Here is an 18,214-nt window from a genome sequence, read left to right on the forward strand (position 1 = left end):
CCCTTTATGTGCTTTACATGTTTGTGATTTTATTTGTATTTAATTCTTTTACTTTTCCTTATATGCGTTTATAAATCGAATACTCCAATTTCCTCTAATGATATGCGCACCAAACATATTTTTAACTGAGCGCAATTAACAGAAAATTGAAAATACACTCAAAACCAAAATTTTTACTAAAAGATTTTTATTTATGTAAATTATAAAGAAGAAGGCAATTCAGTTGTATACCACGGAATTTTAAACGTTATTCAGCATCAATGCCCGATTAAACATAATTTATAAAGATGGATTCGTTCTCCTCTTTTAATTTTTGATTTCTTAATTTAACGCTAATATAGGTTTTATATTTTATATAATGCAATTTTTACTTTGTATGGAATAACACTTAATTATACATTCATTTTCATATAGTTTGATTTCAGTTGTAATCATAACAAAAAGAAACATTTCTGTGCAGCGTGATTTGAAAAAAATGTATAAAGAACTCACTAAGGTACAAAATTATAGAATAATGCAATTTGAAATTGTCTGAATGGGATCTTTAAATAGTAGTTCTTGTCTGACTTTCATTGTGTTTGTTTAAGAGTGTGCCGTGTGGTTTATTTGTTGATTTCTCTGTCGTATAGTATCAAACCACTAAATACTTGTCCATATAAATGATTTCGTTTAAATATTTATTTTTATATAGAATTATATATATTTTATGCTATATAATAACTATGCAAGTTCTGCATATATGCATGTTGCGCTTCATTTACCATTCTTTTACTTGGATATTTTCATTTTGTATTGTTAACACTCATAGTTTCGGGAATGGGAGGAGAGTTTAGGAAAAGTACAAAAGTATACATGGTTTGTCCAAAGCTTTTTAGTTTTAGTTACTTTTTACTACACAGTGTGTATATCGAAATGATACAGAATACGACCTAATAAGAATGCTTCTTCACACGCATTTGGAATAAAAAAATACAAAAACAAGTTGAACTTAACTATGTTGAAGTACATAAGACATTACAAGATACACCACAACTTCTAAATTCAGCTACACTACAATTTGTTGTTTGATTGGAGATTTATTCACTGTCTATGTTGAGGCCCACTCGCTTCTCCTCCTCCAGCATGGCGTCCAGCTCGTCCGTGAGATTGGCTAGCATATTGCCAATGTCGTTCAGAACGTTCACCGACACTTTGGGCGGAACGCCATTGTTTATGGCTACAGTTGGAACGGCTGCTTCCGGCGAACTTGCAGGCTCCACCGCCGATCCTCCGGGATTCGACATATCCAATGTGGGTGAGCGCAGGTGCAAGGCACTTCCACCGCTAGCTGTGCTGCCCATGCTTTCGCTCCGCGCCAATGTGGCATCGTGCAACGAACTGGAAGATTTCAGCGAATGGAACGAGTGCGCTATATTCGCGATGGTGTTCGTGGAGGAGGAGCTGGAGCTCGAGCTGGAGGAGTGCAGGTGTGCGGGATGGCCGCCGCCGGGTACATTATTGTTGCCCGCTCCGCCGCCCTGCAGCTCCTGGCGGTTGAGCAGCCGCTGCTTTATCGTCCCGGTGTTCTCGTTGGCAAAGGGTATCGTGTCAATCGAATCTATGCTGGAAGTCGACTTGCTGTCGTGATACTTTTCGCAGTGTATCTCCGCCGTTGTCTGTTGAATGGTGGCATAGTTGGCGTAGATCGGCTGCTGACCAGTCCCCGCCCCCGCCTGCTGTTGCTGCCAGTGCTGCGCCGTGTGGCCGTAGAACATGTGCTGCCCCTGCTGCTGCTGGACTGCCTGTTGATGCGCCTGCGCAGCCGCTCCAGACGGCACTCCCTCTCCGCTCAGCGTGCGGGAGTTGCGTATGCTGCAGTGGCGTCTAGGTGGCTCAGGAGCTATCTTCTTGCCCGTCAAGGGACTGCCGCTCATATAATTCTGGAATGGAAGACAGCCATTAGTTAGGAAGAGTTCCAAGGCTTAAATCCACGGTTGCCACTTAACATTTTTGGCAACCGCAGAGAAGTGTTCTCAATGATCTATGGAATCCTAACTCACCGTTCCTCCCTCCACACCGCTGGCCGCACCATACTCCGCCGCAGCCGCTGCATTCATGTAGTGGTGGTGCTCCAGAGGCGGCATGGTGTTCAGCACCGCCCGCTGCAGGATGCCCCGCTGCTGGCGCGGCAGAGTTCCACCGCCCTCCTGCTCGTAGAGCAGCTCCCTCGTGGCATCGTTGGTGGGTGTGATGTCGCCGTCGTCGTAGGATCGCCGCCACCCAATGCCTGGCGCATTGTTGCCCAGGAGACGGGCGGCAGCCGCCTGCTGCTGTTGCTGGTGGAGCAGCTGCTGGTGATGATGCTGCTGCTGCAGTGTGGCCGCTGCAGCCATTGCCGCCGCAGCCGCCGCTGTTGTGGGTGGCCCAAAGTGGCCGTAGTCCGTGGTTGTGTAATGGCTGAAGGTCAGATGGCTGCGCGTGCTGTTGTCGTGGATGTCCTCCAAGGATTCCAGGCTCTTGCCGCGCGGCTGACGAACCTGCAGAAAAGGATAAGAGGCTCGTTAAGAGGTGCACCTTTTTGAAATTAATGAGGCCAGTTTTCATTCAAGTTAATGCTTTTCAAAGAGAGTATCTTAAATTCGTAAATCTTCTTTTGTATAGTTAAACAATAACAGAAGTAACTAACATAAATTAAAATAATCATTTCTAAGCAATATTTAACTAAATTTGAAATTAGTAAATCAACGATGTTCGCCATGCAGCATTTAGCTTGTGGCCAAAATGCCAAAAGGGCACTTGAAAGGTCAAGGCCAACGGGCTGCTACGCTTTTTAGCTGTTGAGAACCAAGTGCCCACCTTAATGAGCACCACATCGTTGCCCGAGCAGCACTCGTGGTTGCTGCCCGTGCAGTAGTAGGCGTCTCCGTTGGTGAGGCTGCTGTTGAGGCAGCTGCTCCCGGATGGGGCAGTGGCATTCAGGACACTGCTGGTGGCGTAGATTTTCGTGTCGTCCCACGAGACGCGGGTGGTTGGCACATAGGATGGCGTACTGGGTATGGGCACATTGAATTGCCAGGGCTTCCGCTGGTACTCCTGCTTGGTCACCATTCCGATGGGGGAAATCATACAAAGCAAATGAACAAAATAGTAACGAAACAAGTTAGTGGTAAATTAAAATCAAATTAAATCAAATTAGATTAAGGAAAGGTTCAAAAATACAACACAAACTATAGAATTTAGGTTAAATAATATAAAATCCTTTAATTAACTGGAACCATCTTTTGAATCCTTGGTGTTCGTTTCTCAACACCCCCTTTTAATAGAACCACTTCTCACCTGCTGTTGGTAGGCATTGGCGCCGCCTGGGTTCCACTTTCCGCTAATGATGTCCTTCACACGCTTGATGGCCAGCAGAATCTTCTTTTGGTGGCCCAACTTGACAATGCCAATGTCCTCGAGATCCTCCCAAGTCACTTGGGTTACGTCGCGCACCGTCTTATAGTTCTGCTCCAGTAACGGCTGGATGTACTCCTCCAGACGCAGCAGCTGCAGCCATTCCTCTATGGATCCCTGGAAGGGGAGATCGGAATTGAGACGTCATTATCGTTATGTTTTATTGGAGGCAGCTAATCGCATTCGAGTAGGGAACACAGATCGGCACAGACTACAAATTGTCCATGAACTAGTTCAGACCCCGCTGATAAAGGGGGATTCGAGTGGAATGGGTTGGATTCGGCTGGGCGGGACTGGGTTACATATAAGGCTGGAACTGGGCTGGTGTCTCTCATGATGAGCCCACCCGCCCGTCGCTCGTCGTCGCTCCAGCTCTAATCAGTTGTAATTGATAAGATATGACATAAATCGCGTCAAAGCACAGGCATAAAGAAACGAATAAAAGCCAAAACTCGTTGCTGTCGTCATTAAACGGTAGCAGGCTAGCCCGACTCGTAACCAAAAGTCGCTATATACCCCCAGATAAATACTCATACGAGTGGAGTATACGATGCAGTCAAAAATCGTTGGCTTCAGTGCGTGTAAAGCCACTTTTTCATACACACATGCGTACTTTATGCGCCATGTACGCGATGTGTTAATCAGTTTTCTTCGTTTTTTCTGCTTTTTTCTTTTTGGGTAGCTCTATGACTGTCTGCTCTTTTGGCAGCTAAATTGCTGTTGATTTCAATTTAATTAAACGCCTTGTCTTCTGCGAAATGTGATGTGATTGCTGGAAGAGCCTCGCCATAGGAAAATCACATTCAAAGCGTTTGATTGCTAGAATATCATTCGTGCTATAGGAAATTCAATCTCATATAAAAGTATCTATTGAACATGACATCAGCGGGGAACAAGTCTGCTGCTTTCCTTACTTTAGACCGATAATTCAATTAGGGCATGTACTATTGCATATATCGATTTCCATTTTACTTTTTAAAAATGCCAGTTAAATTTCAATTTTAGAAAGCATATATAGCCATTTGGAAACCCCCGATAATCCGACTCTTTGGTAAAGTAGGTATGAAAATATTTCTGATCTTGAGCTTCGTTGTTCAGTTGTTTATTTAGAGAACTCTCCAGCGAGGAATGCCACTTCAAACACTATTTTAATGTATGCCTCACAACTCCGAAGTGAATGTCGCAGCAAAACAACAATAATGACAAGCCCGCAACTCTATAAGACCCATATGCTAATCGAAATCCTACAGCCTCGGCCAAACGGGCGAAGATCTCCAGCAGGCACGACACCATATATTATACTAAAACTTTAACAAAATATTTATCTAAATAACAATTTGGTTTTTTGGTGCTTGGTGGCTTCACTATGAGTTCGCTTCTCCGAAATCCATTAGCAGGTAGCATATGGTATGACACTAAACAGCAGCGGCAGCCATCATTAGAGCAGGCAAAAACGAGAAAACAGGTTTTTGAAAAGCAAATCGCTGACCGACCAAGAGACACAAAAACAACAAAACAACAAACTGTACGTACTATGTACAACAAAAGTGAAAAAGCGTCAGTTCCAGCGAATGCGTCAGTCAGAAAACCAAACAACCAAAAAGCATTTTGGACCTTACTAACGGACCGCGAGAAAAGTAGGAATATATAAGCCAACTTCAGCGCCTTCCGACCCTCAAGGTCGTTTGCTGGCTGATTGTGGGGCTCGCAGCGGCGGCGGATTGGCGACCGTTTAATAACCTTTTCCTTCCCGCGCTCACTTTTCAGTTATTTCGCTTTATTTCCTTTTTCGCCAAGATAAAGATGTGTGTGCGAAAAAAGAAAGCCAGCCGTAGAGGCTGAAGAATGCTGGCTAATGAGCGAAGTGAGCTCGAGTCTCGCTCGTTATGGGTGATGTAAGTGAAGGTACACGGTGACAAAAACAATTGCGAAGCTATTGGATCTGCTAACAAATATCTATCTTTAAAAGTTAGCTATTTAATTTGTTGCAAACTTAAATAGTAACAACTGTTAAGAAGTGTGGGCAGTAACTCTATGATCTAATCATATACAGAGACTGTTAGTACTTGAGCTTAAATTTACGAAATAAATCACTTTGACATTTAAAGACTTTGAGGTAGTTTTGCAGTTTTTCTAATATCATGTACCCTACGTAACAGGAAAAGATAAAATTGTCTCAGTGTCGTGGAGCCCTACAACCGCACCCCAAAAGACAAAGAGTGTCTCGCCCAAGATCAACAAATAAGAAATATCGAATGGAGCGATAAAGAACGACAACAATACGGGTAACTCGACCACAAAACTTGGCTAACTTGCGAAAACAGTCACGGCGCGTTATATAAACAGCAAAATAAAATACAAAAAAAAAAAGAAAAAAAAGGAATGTCGAACAACAAAAAGCGCAAAATTCTACACAGCTAGTAAAATATTATCGAGCATTTTTCAGCTGAAATACAAAACCGTCTGTGAAACAAACAAACAACAAGAGCTCATTCTGAGGTCATACTGATTTGAAAAATTGCAGCTAAAGAGCATGGCAAATCGCTTGGAAAAGATTCGAGGCGTTGCGATAATGAAACACCAAAATGGAGGTTATTAGATGGAGCAAAACTAACAATTAACCGAAATCGAGCGGAATGTGGCACAAGTCCGAGTCCGAGTTGGAGTCCGAGATCCGTTGAATGATCGATAAAGGCGATAAATGATATTTTCTGTATTCGCTCCGCCGGCAGGTGGGCTGCAATATAGCCGAGTGGGCGGGGAATGCAGTTATACACCCATATACCGAACTATATATGTATATATGTACCTATATATACAAACATACATCTGCATCTGCAGTCTGACGAAATGAATCAGTCGAAGCTGCAGTTGAAGTTGAAGATTATGGCCGTTGGGTGTTAATCGGCTCCGGAATGCAGCTCTCCGTGAATATGGAACTCGTGCCACGAATGTGGATATGCTACGAGTATAGTCAAACAATTCATGTTAATTTATGGAGGCATTTTTCGAACATTTTTGGAGCACATATGGAGCATCAAAGCCACCACATAGACTTGGACTTGGATTCGTTTCCATGTGGAGCTTAAAAATTCGAAATAATTATGTTGGTCAAGTTGTAAACTTTGAACCGATTCCCCGGTGATATGCATGTTTCGCATCTTATTTGGTATGCATTTCCATATGCACAGCGTGTTGATTTTATTCGGGGTTAGTCATTCGACTTGAAAGCGTTGTTTAGGGCCAAACGTGAAATGCATATTGATAAGACCTCAGGTGGTTGCATTTTGTAAGGCACGTACTTTTCGTACGAATTTTGGTGCAGTTAACTGGGGAAGGTAAGTTTGCTGAATAATCTACGAGCTCGAATTCGAAGGCGGAAGTTTGGCAAGTAATACCCTATATGCATGTACGTTGTTATGGAAACAGTCCGCAACTTAAATATAAGCCTGTATACCACTTGAAGATAAATAAAAAGCATATAAATTGAACACATTTTTAACTTGTTATAAATGCAAAACACCAAAGATTTAACAGCGGAAGTAATGCCAGTTTAATGCGAGTCCTATCAGATTCTGTTTTATTTTGAACTCAACAGTTTGTTCACCTGCGATTATGCGATTCAAATCCATTACTTCTACGGCTGGAAGGCGACTCTGAATGGCATTTCACTGAATGAGCATTGTTGGCCATCATCTTAGTCATTCAGCTGGAACCTTGGTCTGTCAGATCGATTGGCTAATGATCGGCTTCGATCCGCAGAGCAATTATCTGCGATGGAGCAGGTTGCTGCTGCTATTTCAAGTTCAACTAAATGTCACCACAGATATCCGCACGAATGGACTTTTAGTTTGTATATATTTATTCAATTTGCTCTTCGTGTTTTTAATGAATTGTTGATGGGAATTAATGTGCGCATATTTAATAAAATTCCTTTATTAAAAAAATGAGCTGACGGCGCCGTTTTAAGTTCTCTTTTTCTCCTTCGCATGTGGGAAACAAGTTTATTTTTCTGCTCACTCTTTTCTTCTTTTTTGCAAATGCTTATTTAATGAATATAAAAGATAAGCCGGTAACTAAACAAGCAGGCGGGGAAAACGGCGAAAAGAGAGAAAAGGGTGTTGCCGGCCACAATTAATGCCAATATGGCAATTTGCCAAGCTCGCAGCCGTGTGTGTGTGTGTGTGTGAGTGCCTATCTGTGTTAACAATGACTAAATAAGTTGCTCTACGTGATTGCAGGCCAACGTTCACAGTAGTTGATCGCTAGCCTAGCCATTAGTTGCCATACCACTGCCTTTTTAATCTGTATTGTATTCAAACTTCATCGCTAATGAGCCACTTCCTTTCCAATCGATTTATGTTTTACTTTTCCTTTCCCTATTTTAATATTTTAAGCCTCAGCGTTTATCGTTAAGTTTTTAAAGTTTAACAGCCATATTGTTGGCAATAGGTTTGTGTTGTTAAATGAAAAAGCAAATCAACCAACATTATATAGAAAATAACTTTTCATTTTGAAAGTACGCAGCTGCAAGGCTTTCCACTAAAAAGTCTCTACTGTACCACAAGGTGCATCACGCGTTGAACTGGTTCTCTACTGATTAGATAGGCAAATATTTGCGGGCGTGCTAACAAACAGAGATATTTTTCCGGAACTCTCGACTTTATTGTGGAGAGATAAAGTCCGTTTAGTGTTTCTAGAACACTTTTGAAAAAGTTTATGCTTAAGGCATATTTATTTATCTTGTTTTTTTTTTTTGTAAATTTTACTTACCGGCACGAAATGCGGCAAATTGTCGAGCACCTGCAGCTTGTCGATCCGCTGCTTGATCCGCTCGCGATGATTCGGATTCTTGATGCCAATGGCGGTGAGATCCTCCGGCGTCATGCGCGCAATGGTGGGCAGATCGTAGCCCGCGGCGATGAACAGCTGGGCGTACTCCTCGTGCTTCATCTCCAGCAGCCAGTCGATGATGAGCTCATCGTTCCGCTGCCGATCCACACTGCCAATGGAGCACGAGCTCACGGAACTGCAGCGCGGCGAGGAGAGTGGAGCACGAATCGAGGCGCCCGACGAGGACACACCCGTCAGGTAGGAGGAGGCCCGACCCGAGTCCAAGCTGGCGGTGCTGTGACGAGATCCAGAGCCCGCCGAGCCCGACGAGGAGCCCGGCGAGTCTCGGCCAGGCGATTGGGTTAGATCGATGCCCTGATCCTCCTGCAGGGCCAGCTGCTGGTGGTAGTAGACTGCCGCTTTGTGGGTCAGCGGTTCGCGCAAAGTGGCACAGAAAACGGGTGGCGGTGGAACCATGGCAACTCCGGGCTTTCCAGCTCCGGGAGGAGGTGCTCCAACCACCGTCGCGCCACCTCCTCCTCCGACGCCAGCGGAAGGGGCTACCGCTGAAGTGCCACCCACTTCATCCTTAAGACGCAGGGCCACACTCGTCTCCCGGGGCAAATTGAAGCCACCCTCCTCCAGCGAGGGCGACGAAACGATGCTGCTGCCGCTCATGCTGATCCCATCGTCCGCCTGGTGGTTTTGGTGATGGCGCAGTGGTCCGCTCAGCCGGTAGAGCGGTATCGACGGCTGGTGGTGCGGATGATGATGGTGCTGGTGGTGGTGGTGAAGCTGCTGCGGCTGCTGATAGAGATGCAAGTCCTGCGGCGAGTCCCCTGGTATCGTTGGCGGTTGCACCTTCTTAGCCTGTGCGGTGGATGCATGCGGCTTCAGCGAACGATGCATGATTATTATGCGCCTCTACTGGCCGCCGGGGCCGCAACTTCGCCGACTCCTGGTGGAAAAACACACAGAGAGAGAAAGAAAATGGGAAAATCAGTACTGCAGTTGGGCAAATGTGTCCGCCAGATGTGTGTGCCAGAAAACAAGAAATCTGCATAATTGGTCATAGACAGTTTTGATGTTCTACTCTAAAAATAGGGCTCACAACACTGTTTACACTGCTTACATGGCGAGTCAATAAACTGCGCCACGGGTTCCTCAACTCCCACTCCCCTGCATCGCAGCTTCATGTTTTTAGGCCCCCATCCAATCCCTGCCCCATTTATCTACTCCACTGCATTACAATTTTCATTCACAAAAAAGTAGTCAACTTAAAAGGTTGCGACGCGCGAAATACCCATGCTTAATCATAAGATCACTTAATGTCTTAAAATATATATTGGTCAATATTTAGAGATTTCTTGGAGCTTAAGATGATTGGGAATGCTTGATGTTTGCTTTGTTAATATTTAGATACTTGAACTGAATTATTATTAAGAATAAAAGACTTTCTTATAATTGAATTAACTTCCAATCATAGAAGGAAATTTCCCCGAATTCACCAATTATTTGAGTTATTTGTACAGATGTTCATATATCTGCCCGATACGCCCTGAATGCCCCCAAAACCAAACACCCATGGCCGTGTTCTAAGCAGCTGGCAGACAGAGACGGCACGAGGTGGCCAGAGGGAGACGGGGCGAGACGGGGCACGCAAAAGGGCGAGGACTATGAGGCTTTGGCTGCGGCACGAGCTGTGTCAAAGTTCGTTGACTGCATTCTGCGGTCGGCTGGGCGGGAGCGGGGGGCGGGGCAGATTGGGCTGCTGTCTAGTCGGCAGCGTCATAATACACTCGAAAAATGCACGGGCAGACCTCGGACGGGCGAAATCTGGCAGAAAGTCACGAACGGAGCCCTCAACATGTCATTAACAGCGGGGCGCAGAAATAAAGCCGCCCGATTTACGGGGAAACAATAAAAAATGCAAAAAACTTAAGCTGCAGCGGCAATTTCCTGGCAATTCGCTTACAAAGTAAATGCGCGCGGGCACTACAAATGAAAATGGGAAATGGAAAACGGAAAAACAAGTGTTTTGGAATTCAAAAGACGGCAACTGCAATTGCCGCCCGACTATCGATAACTGGCGCGGCAGCCACCTGTTCGATTGGAGCCTCGCTGCCCGGCCGGCGAGTGAAAATCCAAAGCACCAGGTGTCATAATCCGAGTGGTTTTCCCTCCCCTTCCCCCCCAAAAATGTGTGTGCGTGGGTTGCGCTGGAAAATGCATGTTGGAAAAGCGTAGGAAAAACTGCAAAGCGCATAACGGTGGCAGTAGTAAATCTCATTTACAAGCTGCCTTTTTAATGAATTTTTATGTATGCGACGTGCCGGAAAAATAGGGAAAAACTGCAACCGTTGCGAAAAAGCCCCCCTCCCCCGCTGAGAGAGGAAATCCTCTCTCCGCGAGAGAGCGAGAGAGTTTCGCGTAGTAGGGTAGTATATCAACTGCAGCAGCAAATGTGGGTTGCGGTTTCTTTGTATTGTGTTGTTTTGCCGCCCACACAAGCTGCACCCATGGAACCCCCTCCCTGCAACCACCCTACGTATACCGAAAACCACCCACCCACCAGATGTTGTTGAACCGTTTCATGCGGCCGGCATTGCAGTTTTTTCCTTATTTAAATTTTTGTCTTTTACCCCGCGTTTTTGTTATCCCATTTTTATGAGCTACCATTGTTGTTAGGAGCTGTAAGTTTAATTGCAAACATGGAACAGGCAAGCCCCCATACCGCCTCATAAAAGGGGGGAGGGGAGTTGGGGTGGCGCAATAATGTGCAGTGAGAAAAAATGCGCCAAATACTACGAAATTCCTTACTAAAGCATTGGATTCTTTTAAATTTTAATGTTTAACATATAAAACTTCAAGTACTAACAACACGCCATATATTTGTATATAAAATATCTTTTCAATGTCAACAAGTTTCTTATTTACTGCCCCTTAAGTAAACAAGCAAAGTTGAGAGACATAGATTTTCCAACAAATATGAAATATTCCATTTGTTTTCAGTGCACCACCCCGTACTGTGGGTGGTGAGTAATCGTAATGAGCATAACACTTGCCCTGTCTTTCATGCCCAGCGAACGCCGGCTTTGGCTTTAAAGTGTGGATATAAAATCGAAATCAATTTCGAATCTATTGAAAGGGTCTCCCCTGGCGAGTGTTCACTGTTGTGCAGCATAAAAACTGATTGGAAATGCAATTGGAGGCTTGGGACCTTTTGGGTGTTGGCAAATACATAAATACAACAAATACAAAAGGGAAACAGTCGGCTGGCGGGGAGTTGGTGGGTGGTTGGGCGGCCAACAGGCTGAAAGATTTATTGATTGTCACACACACACACATATATGCACACACACTCGTGCACACACATATTGATTGACGTACAATGAAGCGGAGTTGCGGTTTTGAAGTTGGCAGCAAAAACGCTGAGCAACTAAAAATAATTATGGTTACACCAGAGCTCTCAACACATTGAGGCACACAGATACAAAGATAGCAGGGGAAACTGATAAATCAGATACAAAATGACCGCAATCTTTATACTCTACGGAAAAGCTGTATGGAAAACTACATGGACTTTGCAATCGCTCCGGCATATATACAAACTTTTACGGATTTCTTACTTAACATTTTGGTAAATTCAGGGATTATAGAAGACTGTTTATAATTCAAAACGCAATAACTGTCAGGAAACCCAATCTTTACAATCCGTGAAATGTAATCCTTTGAAAGATGGCTATCGACGCTTCACCCTTCAGTCCAAAAGACGACTGAGAAAAAGCGTATTTAATCTTCGCTAGATTCGTTCCATTTAGTGGCTCGTTTTCTTCTCTTTCATAGCGTTTTTGTCGCTGTCGAGAGCCGTTAAAGTTTACTGGCATGAGTAATCAGCCAAATGGAGCGCAATAAAATGGCAAACGGTAACACGGCCAATCTATCACCAGAACAGTCAGCTCAGTGGGCAAACCACCCACCGGAATACCAGAATCACCCCCGCATTGGACCCACTACATGGCACATAGTGCGATAGTAAGGCATCGTATGGACCGACCGGACCCACAGGAGGTTGGCATCAAATGAGGCGCATCTCAATCTCATGTTTATTAACGCTGCCAGTGGGCGACGAGTGTGTGCTGGTGTCATTAAGCCAGATAGATAAAGTAAGGTTCCACAGTTGAAAAATAAAACACCCCCATGCCACATGCCCCATACCCCATAACCCATACCATCCGAACTCCAGTCGGCCAGCACTTCATTATTGACAACAAAAGGTTGGCCGACTCTGCTTCTTATTTATCAGCTGCGGGTGTTTTGCATATGACAAGTTTTTTTCACTCTTTCACAGGCTTTTTCCCTTTTTTTTCTTTTTGTTATCCCCTACTGCCCCTTATTTTCTTTATTTTGCCCCGAAATGCAATGGACTAAGTTCGGTCGTACTTTATTCGTGTTTACCACGCCCGGGTTTTAAGTTGAGAAAAGGTTTTGTACTTAGTAGAATATTCTGTCGAGCCAAACAAAAAGAGAGAAAGCTACACACAGGGAGAAAACAATCACCACAAATTGTCATCTAAGCTTTTAGGTTTTCGGGGCGAAATTTTATACTTTAGATATACATTTTATAAACTGAAGTAGTTGCCTGAAACTATTGGTTTTCTTTGTTATTTTCTTATTATTAAATGATTATGCAAGGAGAAAGGTGGTAGAAACTAGGATCATATTCAAAAACCAAATATGTATTTTGAACAAGATCTGTACTGCGGCGATTATAGATTGTAAGTGAATTTTGAGGTTTCAGAGGGGGGATTTGATTTGGGTTTTTCCGCTGTGCAGCAGCCACAATAAACGTGGAGCGACAACAACCAACGACCGCACAAAAGATGGTGTCGATGATGATGCTGCTTGCCTGCTGCTGCTGCTGCCGCCTGCCTCGCGATTCCCTGCCGCCTTAAAACTTTAGCATCTCTTTGCCACAAAGGCTGTCGATAGCTCGAGATGTTGATCTCGCAAAGCGCAGAGACAAGCAGTAACCACAAACTTCGACTGAGACTCCAACTCGAAGCTCCAGCAACACTAAATGGCCAGAGGCAGCCGAAACTTGTTTTGCCTGTAAAAGGGAGTTGTCGCTGTTGTTGTTGCTCGTGCATTGTCTCTGCGTTTTGTTTCAGGTTTCAGGCAAACGCCAAGAACAGGCAGAAACAGCGCCATAACAGCTATATGAAGTGAAATGCAATAAGGAGCATCGAGGGAGCTGTACTGCTACCCTACAAATAAACGATAATGAGGACGGTTCGAACTGGATTAATAGCTTAAAAAACATCAAAAGCCCCACCTAATTGAAACAGAAAAAAACCGAAAATTAATGATCGTGTTATTAATATTTTGTGAAGAATAACTTAATTACTCGTTCTTCACCTAACAATCAATTTAGACCCGCCAGAAAAGGCGGAAAAAGAATATTCACTGCAATTACATTTTCAATTATTGCCAATTAAACTTGAAAGACTTTGCATTTCCACTTGCTTGATTGCTCTAATTAAACAGCATTTCCAATAGGATATATTGCAATTATCAGCCATTTTCAAAGTTCATCTTTCTTGACAACCTCCCATGAATAAATAATGGTCGAATGGCGGCACCCAATCCCAATCCCATTCCCATTCCCAACCCCATTCCAAAATCAATAACGCACATGTTCAATGGCAATGGCCAAATTAGGCGGCCATGTTCCATTAGGAGTATCCCACCCCAATCCGTAAATCACGCACCGAATTCCACGCATAGCCCGATCCGATATTCCTCGTAGTACCCTATTATGGTCGATGTTTTGGAGGAGCGGAATAAAGCTCGTAGGAGGTAAATGCAGCGCTGAAGATGTGTCAAATGTGTGGGCGGGCGGGCGGTGAACGGACAGACATACGGACAGGCAAACGGGCGGACGGACGGACAGACGGATAACTTACGTGCAGTTTAACGGTTAATGCAAACGAAGACGACATTGCGTTGCGCATATGGCATGTAGCACAGTCAGTACAGGAAAAATGAAGACAGAAAACAGAGACGGACCAAATACGGCGGACAGGCACGTAGAGAAATATACTCCAAGTCGTACCAAAAGCGGCCATCAATTCCTTCTTTTTGTACATTTTCTTCTATTTTTTTTTTATTTTTTTGTTGGTCAAGAAGAAAGGGGCAAACAAGTTGTAAGGCGAGCAATGAGTGCAGACAAAAGCAGTTGCAAGACATGAAGAAGAAAGGCAAGGGAGATAAGTGGGAGGTACACAGGAAAATTGTGGATACTTTTCAAGTTTGATTAGACACTTATAATGTCAGAGATGACAAGACATGACCCCACATGGCAGTAGTTTGTCTACAATAAAATCACGCGAACCTGAAAGTATTGTATCGCCAACACTTAGTGCTTCATATAAATATCTGAAGAATTCGCGTAATAGCAAAAGAAATGCACACATCTACATCTATTTCAGGATTTCCTATTTAATGTTCTATCCACATATGGGGTAGAGCAAGCAATTAAGTCTGTATTATTATTTCTATATAACCGTGGGGATAACTTTTTTGTGTTAGTGGCATTAACAAATGTAGAACCTTAGTACCAATTTATGTATATGGCTTAAACAACTTTTTTTTCTGTGTAGCCATTAATAATGGAGGGCAGTGCTCAGCGTTTTACAGCTACATTGAACTTTTTGAGACGTTTTTGAGGCACTTGCCTCGTGCCCCGCCCACCGCCTACAATTTTCGGCGAAAAATCGTATGCGGCTTACTACTACGCACACACACACTACGAAACGTAGTCACACGCACACATGCGTACGATTTTGCAGAACAACTGTGCAAAAAATATGCAAATTACCATGTTAAAATGATGAATTTCTTCGAGATTTCGATGCGAACCGAATGGTGACACTTGAAATTCACATAAACTGCGCTTTTCACCAATATACCAATTGATTTTTCATACGAAAAATGCTGTGCAAAAATTTCTTTTTACGTTAACACCAACACACACATGCACGCACACACAAACACACACACGCGCGCGGACATATACCGAGCAGAAAAGTAGCTGTATGTTGAGAATTGGAGAATCGCAGACCCCGAGCGAGAGGAGCCCGAAAAAAGAGAAGCGCCGACGACCGCAAGCCAAAGCGTATTGAATCGCGGCTCCAGCATTCGAGCATTAAAGCCAGGTCCGTAAAATCCGATTGGAGTCCGGAGTCCTCGAAGTTGCAAGTGAGAGAGACAGAGAGAGAGAGAGCGGGCCAGCTGAGCGAGCTCCAAAGGAGAGCGAATGCGCAACTTGTACTTGTTCTTGCCTTCCTCCTCCCCTCCTCCATCTATATCACTCGCTCGCAAGGAGAGAAAATCATTTTTCTCAGCGGCCAATTTGTTGCAATTGAAACAATAACAATTCCGCTGGGCAATTTGTTTCGGGCCTGGCAAATTAGTTAGTTAATAAATGAATGAAAAGGGGGACTGGGGTAAAGGAGGCGGCGAAAGAGAAATGGGCAAACAAAGCGTAGCTTCAATAAGCAGGCACAGGCATTATTCCCTAAAGTGGTTGCCATTGGCAACGATGGAAATGCACTCGGCCGGCACAGTGGAACCGCTCAGGGAAGCCACCTTCAGGAAACGAAGCCGAATGGGATCCAAACAACCTTATGCCGAAGCCCTGAATTACCAAAGGATATTTCAAAGATATAAACCCCTCCTGTAAGATCAACAACTTAGTATGACGTTTACAAACAGAAAAACGGATGCTATGTGAAAGATTAAACATATACAATAAGGCTTCAAAAAGATACAGCCCTATTTTTCGTTCAATGTTCCTATAAATACCATCAAGTTGTAAGATACAAATGGATCGTTCAACTTGGTATACTTTTTCCTCGCAGCGAAAAGATTAATGAGCGGGAGTGGGGACAGCAATTGATAATCTCCTTATCTGTCCCACTGTGCGTTGAATGCCACGGAAAAGACAAACAAACCGTGCACACACACACACACACACACAAGCGAATGAAGCAAGCACAACCACTTTTCATGCCGCACAAGGCACTAAGAGAAATAGAGAGATGGAGCCAACTTGGGAGAGAGAGCGAGAGCGAGCGAGGCTCCATCAGCGGTAACTCTATTTGAGAACCGCGCAGCTGCACGCTCTCTCTCTAATCTCTTGGTGGAGCCATTGCCGCCCGACTCCCCTCCCCCACCGTTATTCTAACACTTCATTGGAGACAACGACATCAAGTCATTTGATTCCCACACAAATCTCTGCATATTGAGCGCGGGCTCTCTCCCCATCCATCTCGCTCTCACTCGTTTTATTATGGCAAGTGAGTTATGGTTTTTGCGGGTGTGTGTGTGTGTGTGTACTGCTGCGCTTTCTATTGATTTATATGAGTTTTATGGCGCAATCTGAGCTATAACAACCAAAGCGCAGAAAAAATTTACCTAGAGCTCTGGTCTCGATTTTAATTATGGCAAGGGGAAATTATGCATACGGGGAATTAATAAAAAAAGAAGAAAAACATTAAATTACAAGACGTTAAGTTTTATTGCACCCCCACTACTCACGACCAGAGTTGTCACGTGTCATTGGCAATGCCAGACACGTGTTGGTTTATTAATTACATAAGCCTAAACAGCGGCAGCTGCAGTCGTGAGTACCCCTCCTCCTGAATGTCTTTTGTTTCCTTTCTTTTTTTTTGGAAACCCAATTTCCTGCAGATGCTAAAGATGCCGCATTGAATACAAGGCGCAACGAAACAGCTGGCAACCCTCAAAAGTGACAGATGGCGACGCCGACGTCGACGCAAGCAGCGCAGGACGAAGGCCGCATCAAAATAAAAACACAAAAAGAGTTGCCGCCTGTGCGAAATGCACCAAAAACACCAGAGCCCATTTAAGTGTAAATGTAATCAAAAAACACATATTATAAACTTACGTTAGCAGAAAAATTATTATTTTCTAGGCTTTTGGCTAAGGTCTCTCCAACCCGTCTCTTGCCTTTCAACAAATCACATAAATCACAAGCGTAACGAAAGCTGGCACACAAAATGTAAACAATGTAAAACGCTCGTAATTGTTGCTTTTGTAGCTTAATGAATTTCACGTTTTTTATGGCTTTTTCCACAAAAACAGGAGACAAACAAACGGCATCAAACGCACACACACACACACTGTCGCACCAAAACTCACTGTTTGTTGTCTTTATTTTATGTCTACGACGCGCGAGTAAAACATAAAAACCAGATTAATTTCAGGCAGACGAAAATGTTGACGCTTTTTTTCGTTGGTTTCTTTTAAGCTGAATTTCTTGCTCAGTTGTTGTGGTCGCGACTGCTCTTTTTTATTTGCTGAGCCGCCATTTTCTTTTGTGGTAATTTGTTGAGTTTTATTTTACAATTCTTTGATTTATATAGCACAGTTTTCAAACGTAGTATTTTTTATCACTTTATTTCGTTGTAATATTCGAAATTGTGTTATAATCCGTTTTTGAATCTAACGACAAAAGAACGGGTTTCCGTAACGAACGTCCGAACAGCGGAAAAACGAAAACAAAACTTAGTGTGATCGCAGCGGAGCCGTTGTAAAATACCACATCGATAAATAATACAACATCGATTGCACACAAAGTATTGTATTATCGATGTTTTAGTATGTTAGTATAATTGGCCGTCTGAATGAAACCCGGTTTTATATGCTCCATGTTTTTTTTTCAGTTTGAAATTTTATTTTCATTTTAGTTACATTAAAAATTGTGATTAAAAAATCATACAGCATGTGTTTTGTATTTTGATTTTCAAAAGTGAAAGGTACGAAGATCTTTCTAACTGATCTACGTGTATTATTGTTTTCCACCGCTAGAACCGGTGTGAAAGCTCAAAAATACCAATATTATTCTTGGCTCTCGAAACAGTGT

General features: G+C 43.5%; 1 protein-coding gene across 2 annotated transcripts; it reads right to left on the minus strand.

Moving 5' to 3' along the window:
- Positions 1 to 219: 219 nt before the first annotated feature.
- On the minus strand, positions 220 to 17,838 carry LOC122612260. 2 transcript variants are annotated; one of them, XM_043785745.1, is made up of 6 exons: positions 17,237 to 17,838; positions 8,206 to 9,223; positions 3,316 to 3,549; positions 2,836 to 3,072; positions 2,040 to 2,516; positions 220 to 1,919 (listed from the first exon to the last, which is right to left on the minus strand). In XM_043785745.1, the coding sequence occupies exons 2-6, from the start codon at positions 9,172 to 9,174 to the stop codon at positions 1,077 to 1,079; spliced, it is 2,760 nt and encodes a 919-aa protein (XP_043641680.1). In that variant the 5' UTR covers positions 9,175 to 9,223; positions 17,237 to 17,838; the 3' UTR covers positions 220 to 1,076. The 2 variants fall into 2 exon arrangements, with proteins under 2 accessions (XP_043641680.1, XP_043641682.1); XM_043785747.1 differs by lacking the exon at positions 17,237 to 17,838 and adding an exon at positions 15,146 to 15,277.
- Positions 17,839 to 18,214: the final 376 nt, after the last annotated feature.

The sequence above is a fragment of the Drosophila teissieri genome, chromosome 2R, assembly GCF_016746235.2.
Source record: "Drosophila teissieri strain GT53w chromosome 2R, Prin_Dtei_1.1, whole genome shotgun sequence".
Lineage (NCBI taxonomy): Eukaryota > Metazoa > Arthropoda > Insecta > Diptera > Drosophilidae > Drosophila > Drosophila teissieri.

What these genes read in the sequence shown, in the direction of transcription:
- LOC122612260 (XM_043785745.1), bottom strand. Translation starts at nt 9,174, where the DNA reads ATGCATCGTTCGCTGAAGCCGCATGCATCCACCGCACAGGCTAAGAAG. An exon ending in ATTTGCCGCATTTCGTGCCG is followed by an intron (nt 3,550 to 8,205) that starts GTAAGTAAAATT and finishes CTCCCCTTCCAG; the next exon opens with GGATCCATAGAGGAATGGCT. An exon ending in CCAATGCCTACCAACAGCAG is followed by an intron (nt 3,073 to 3,315) that starts GTGAGAAGTGGT and finishes GTGACCAAGCAG; the next exon opens with GAGTACCAGCGGAAGCCCTG.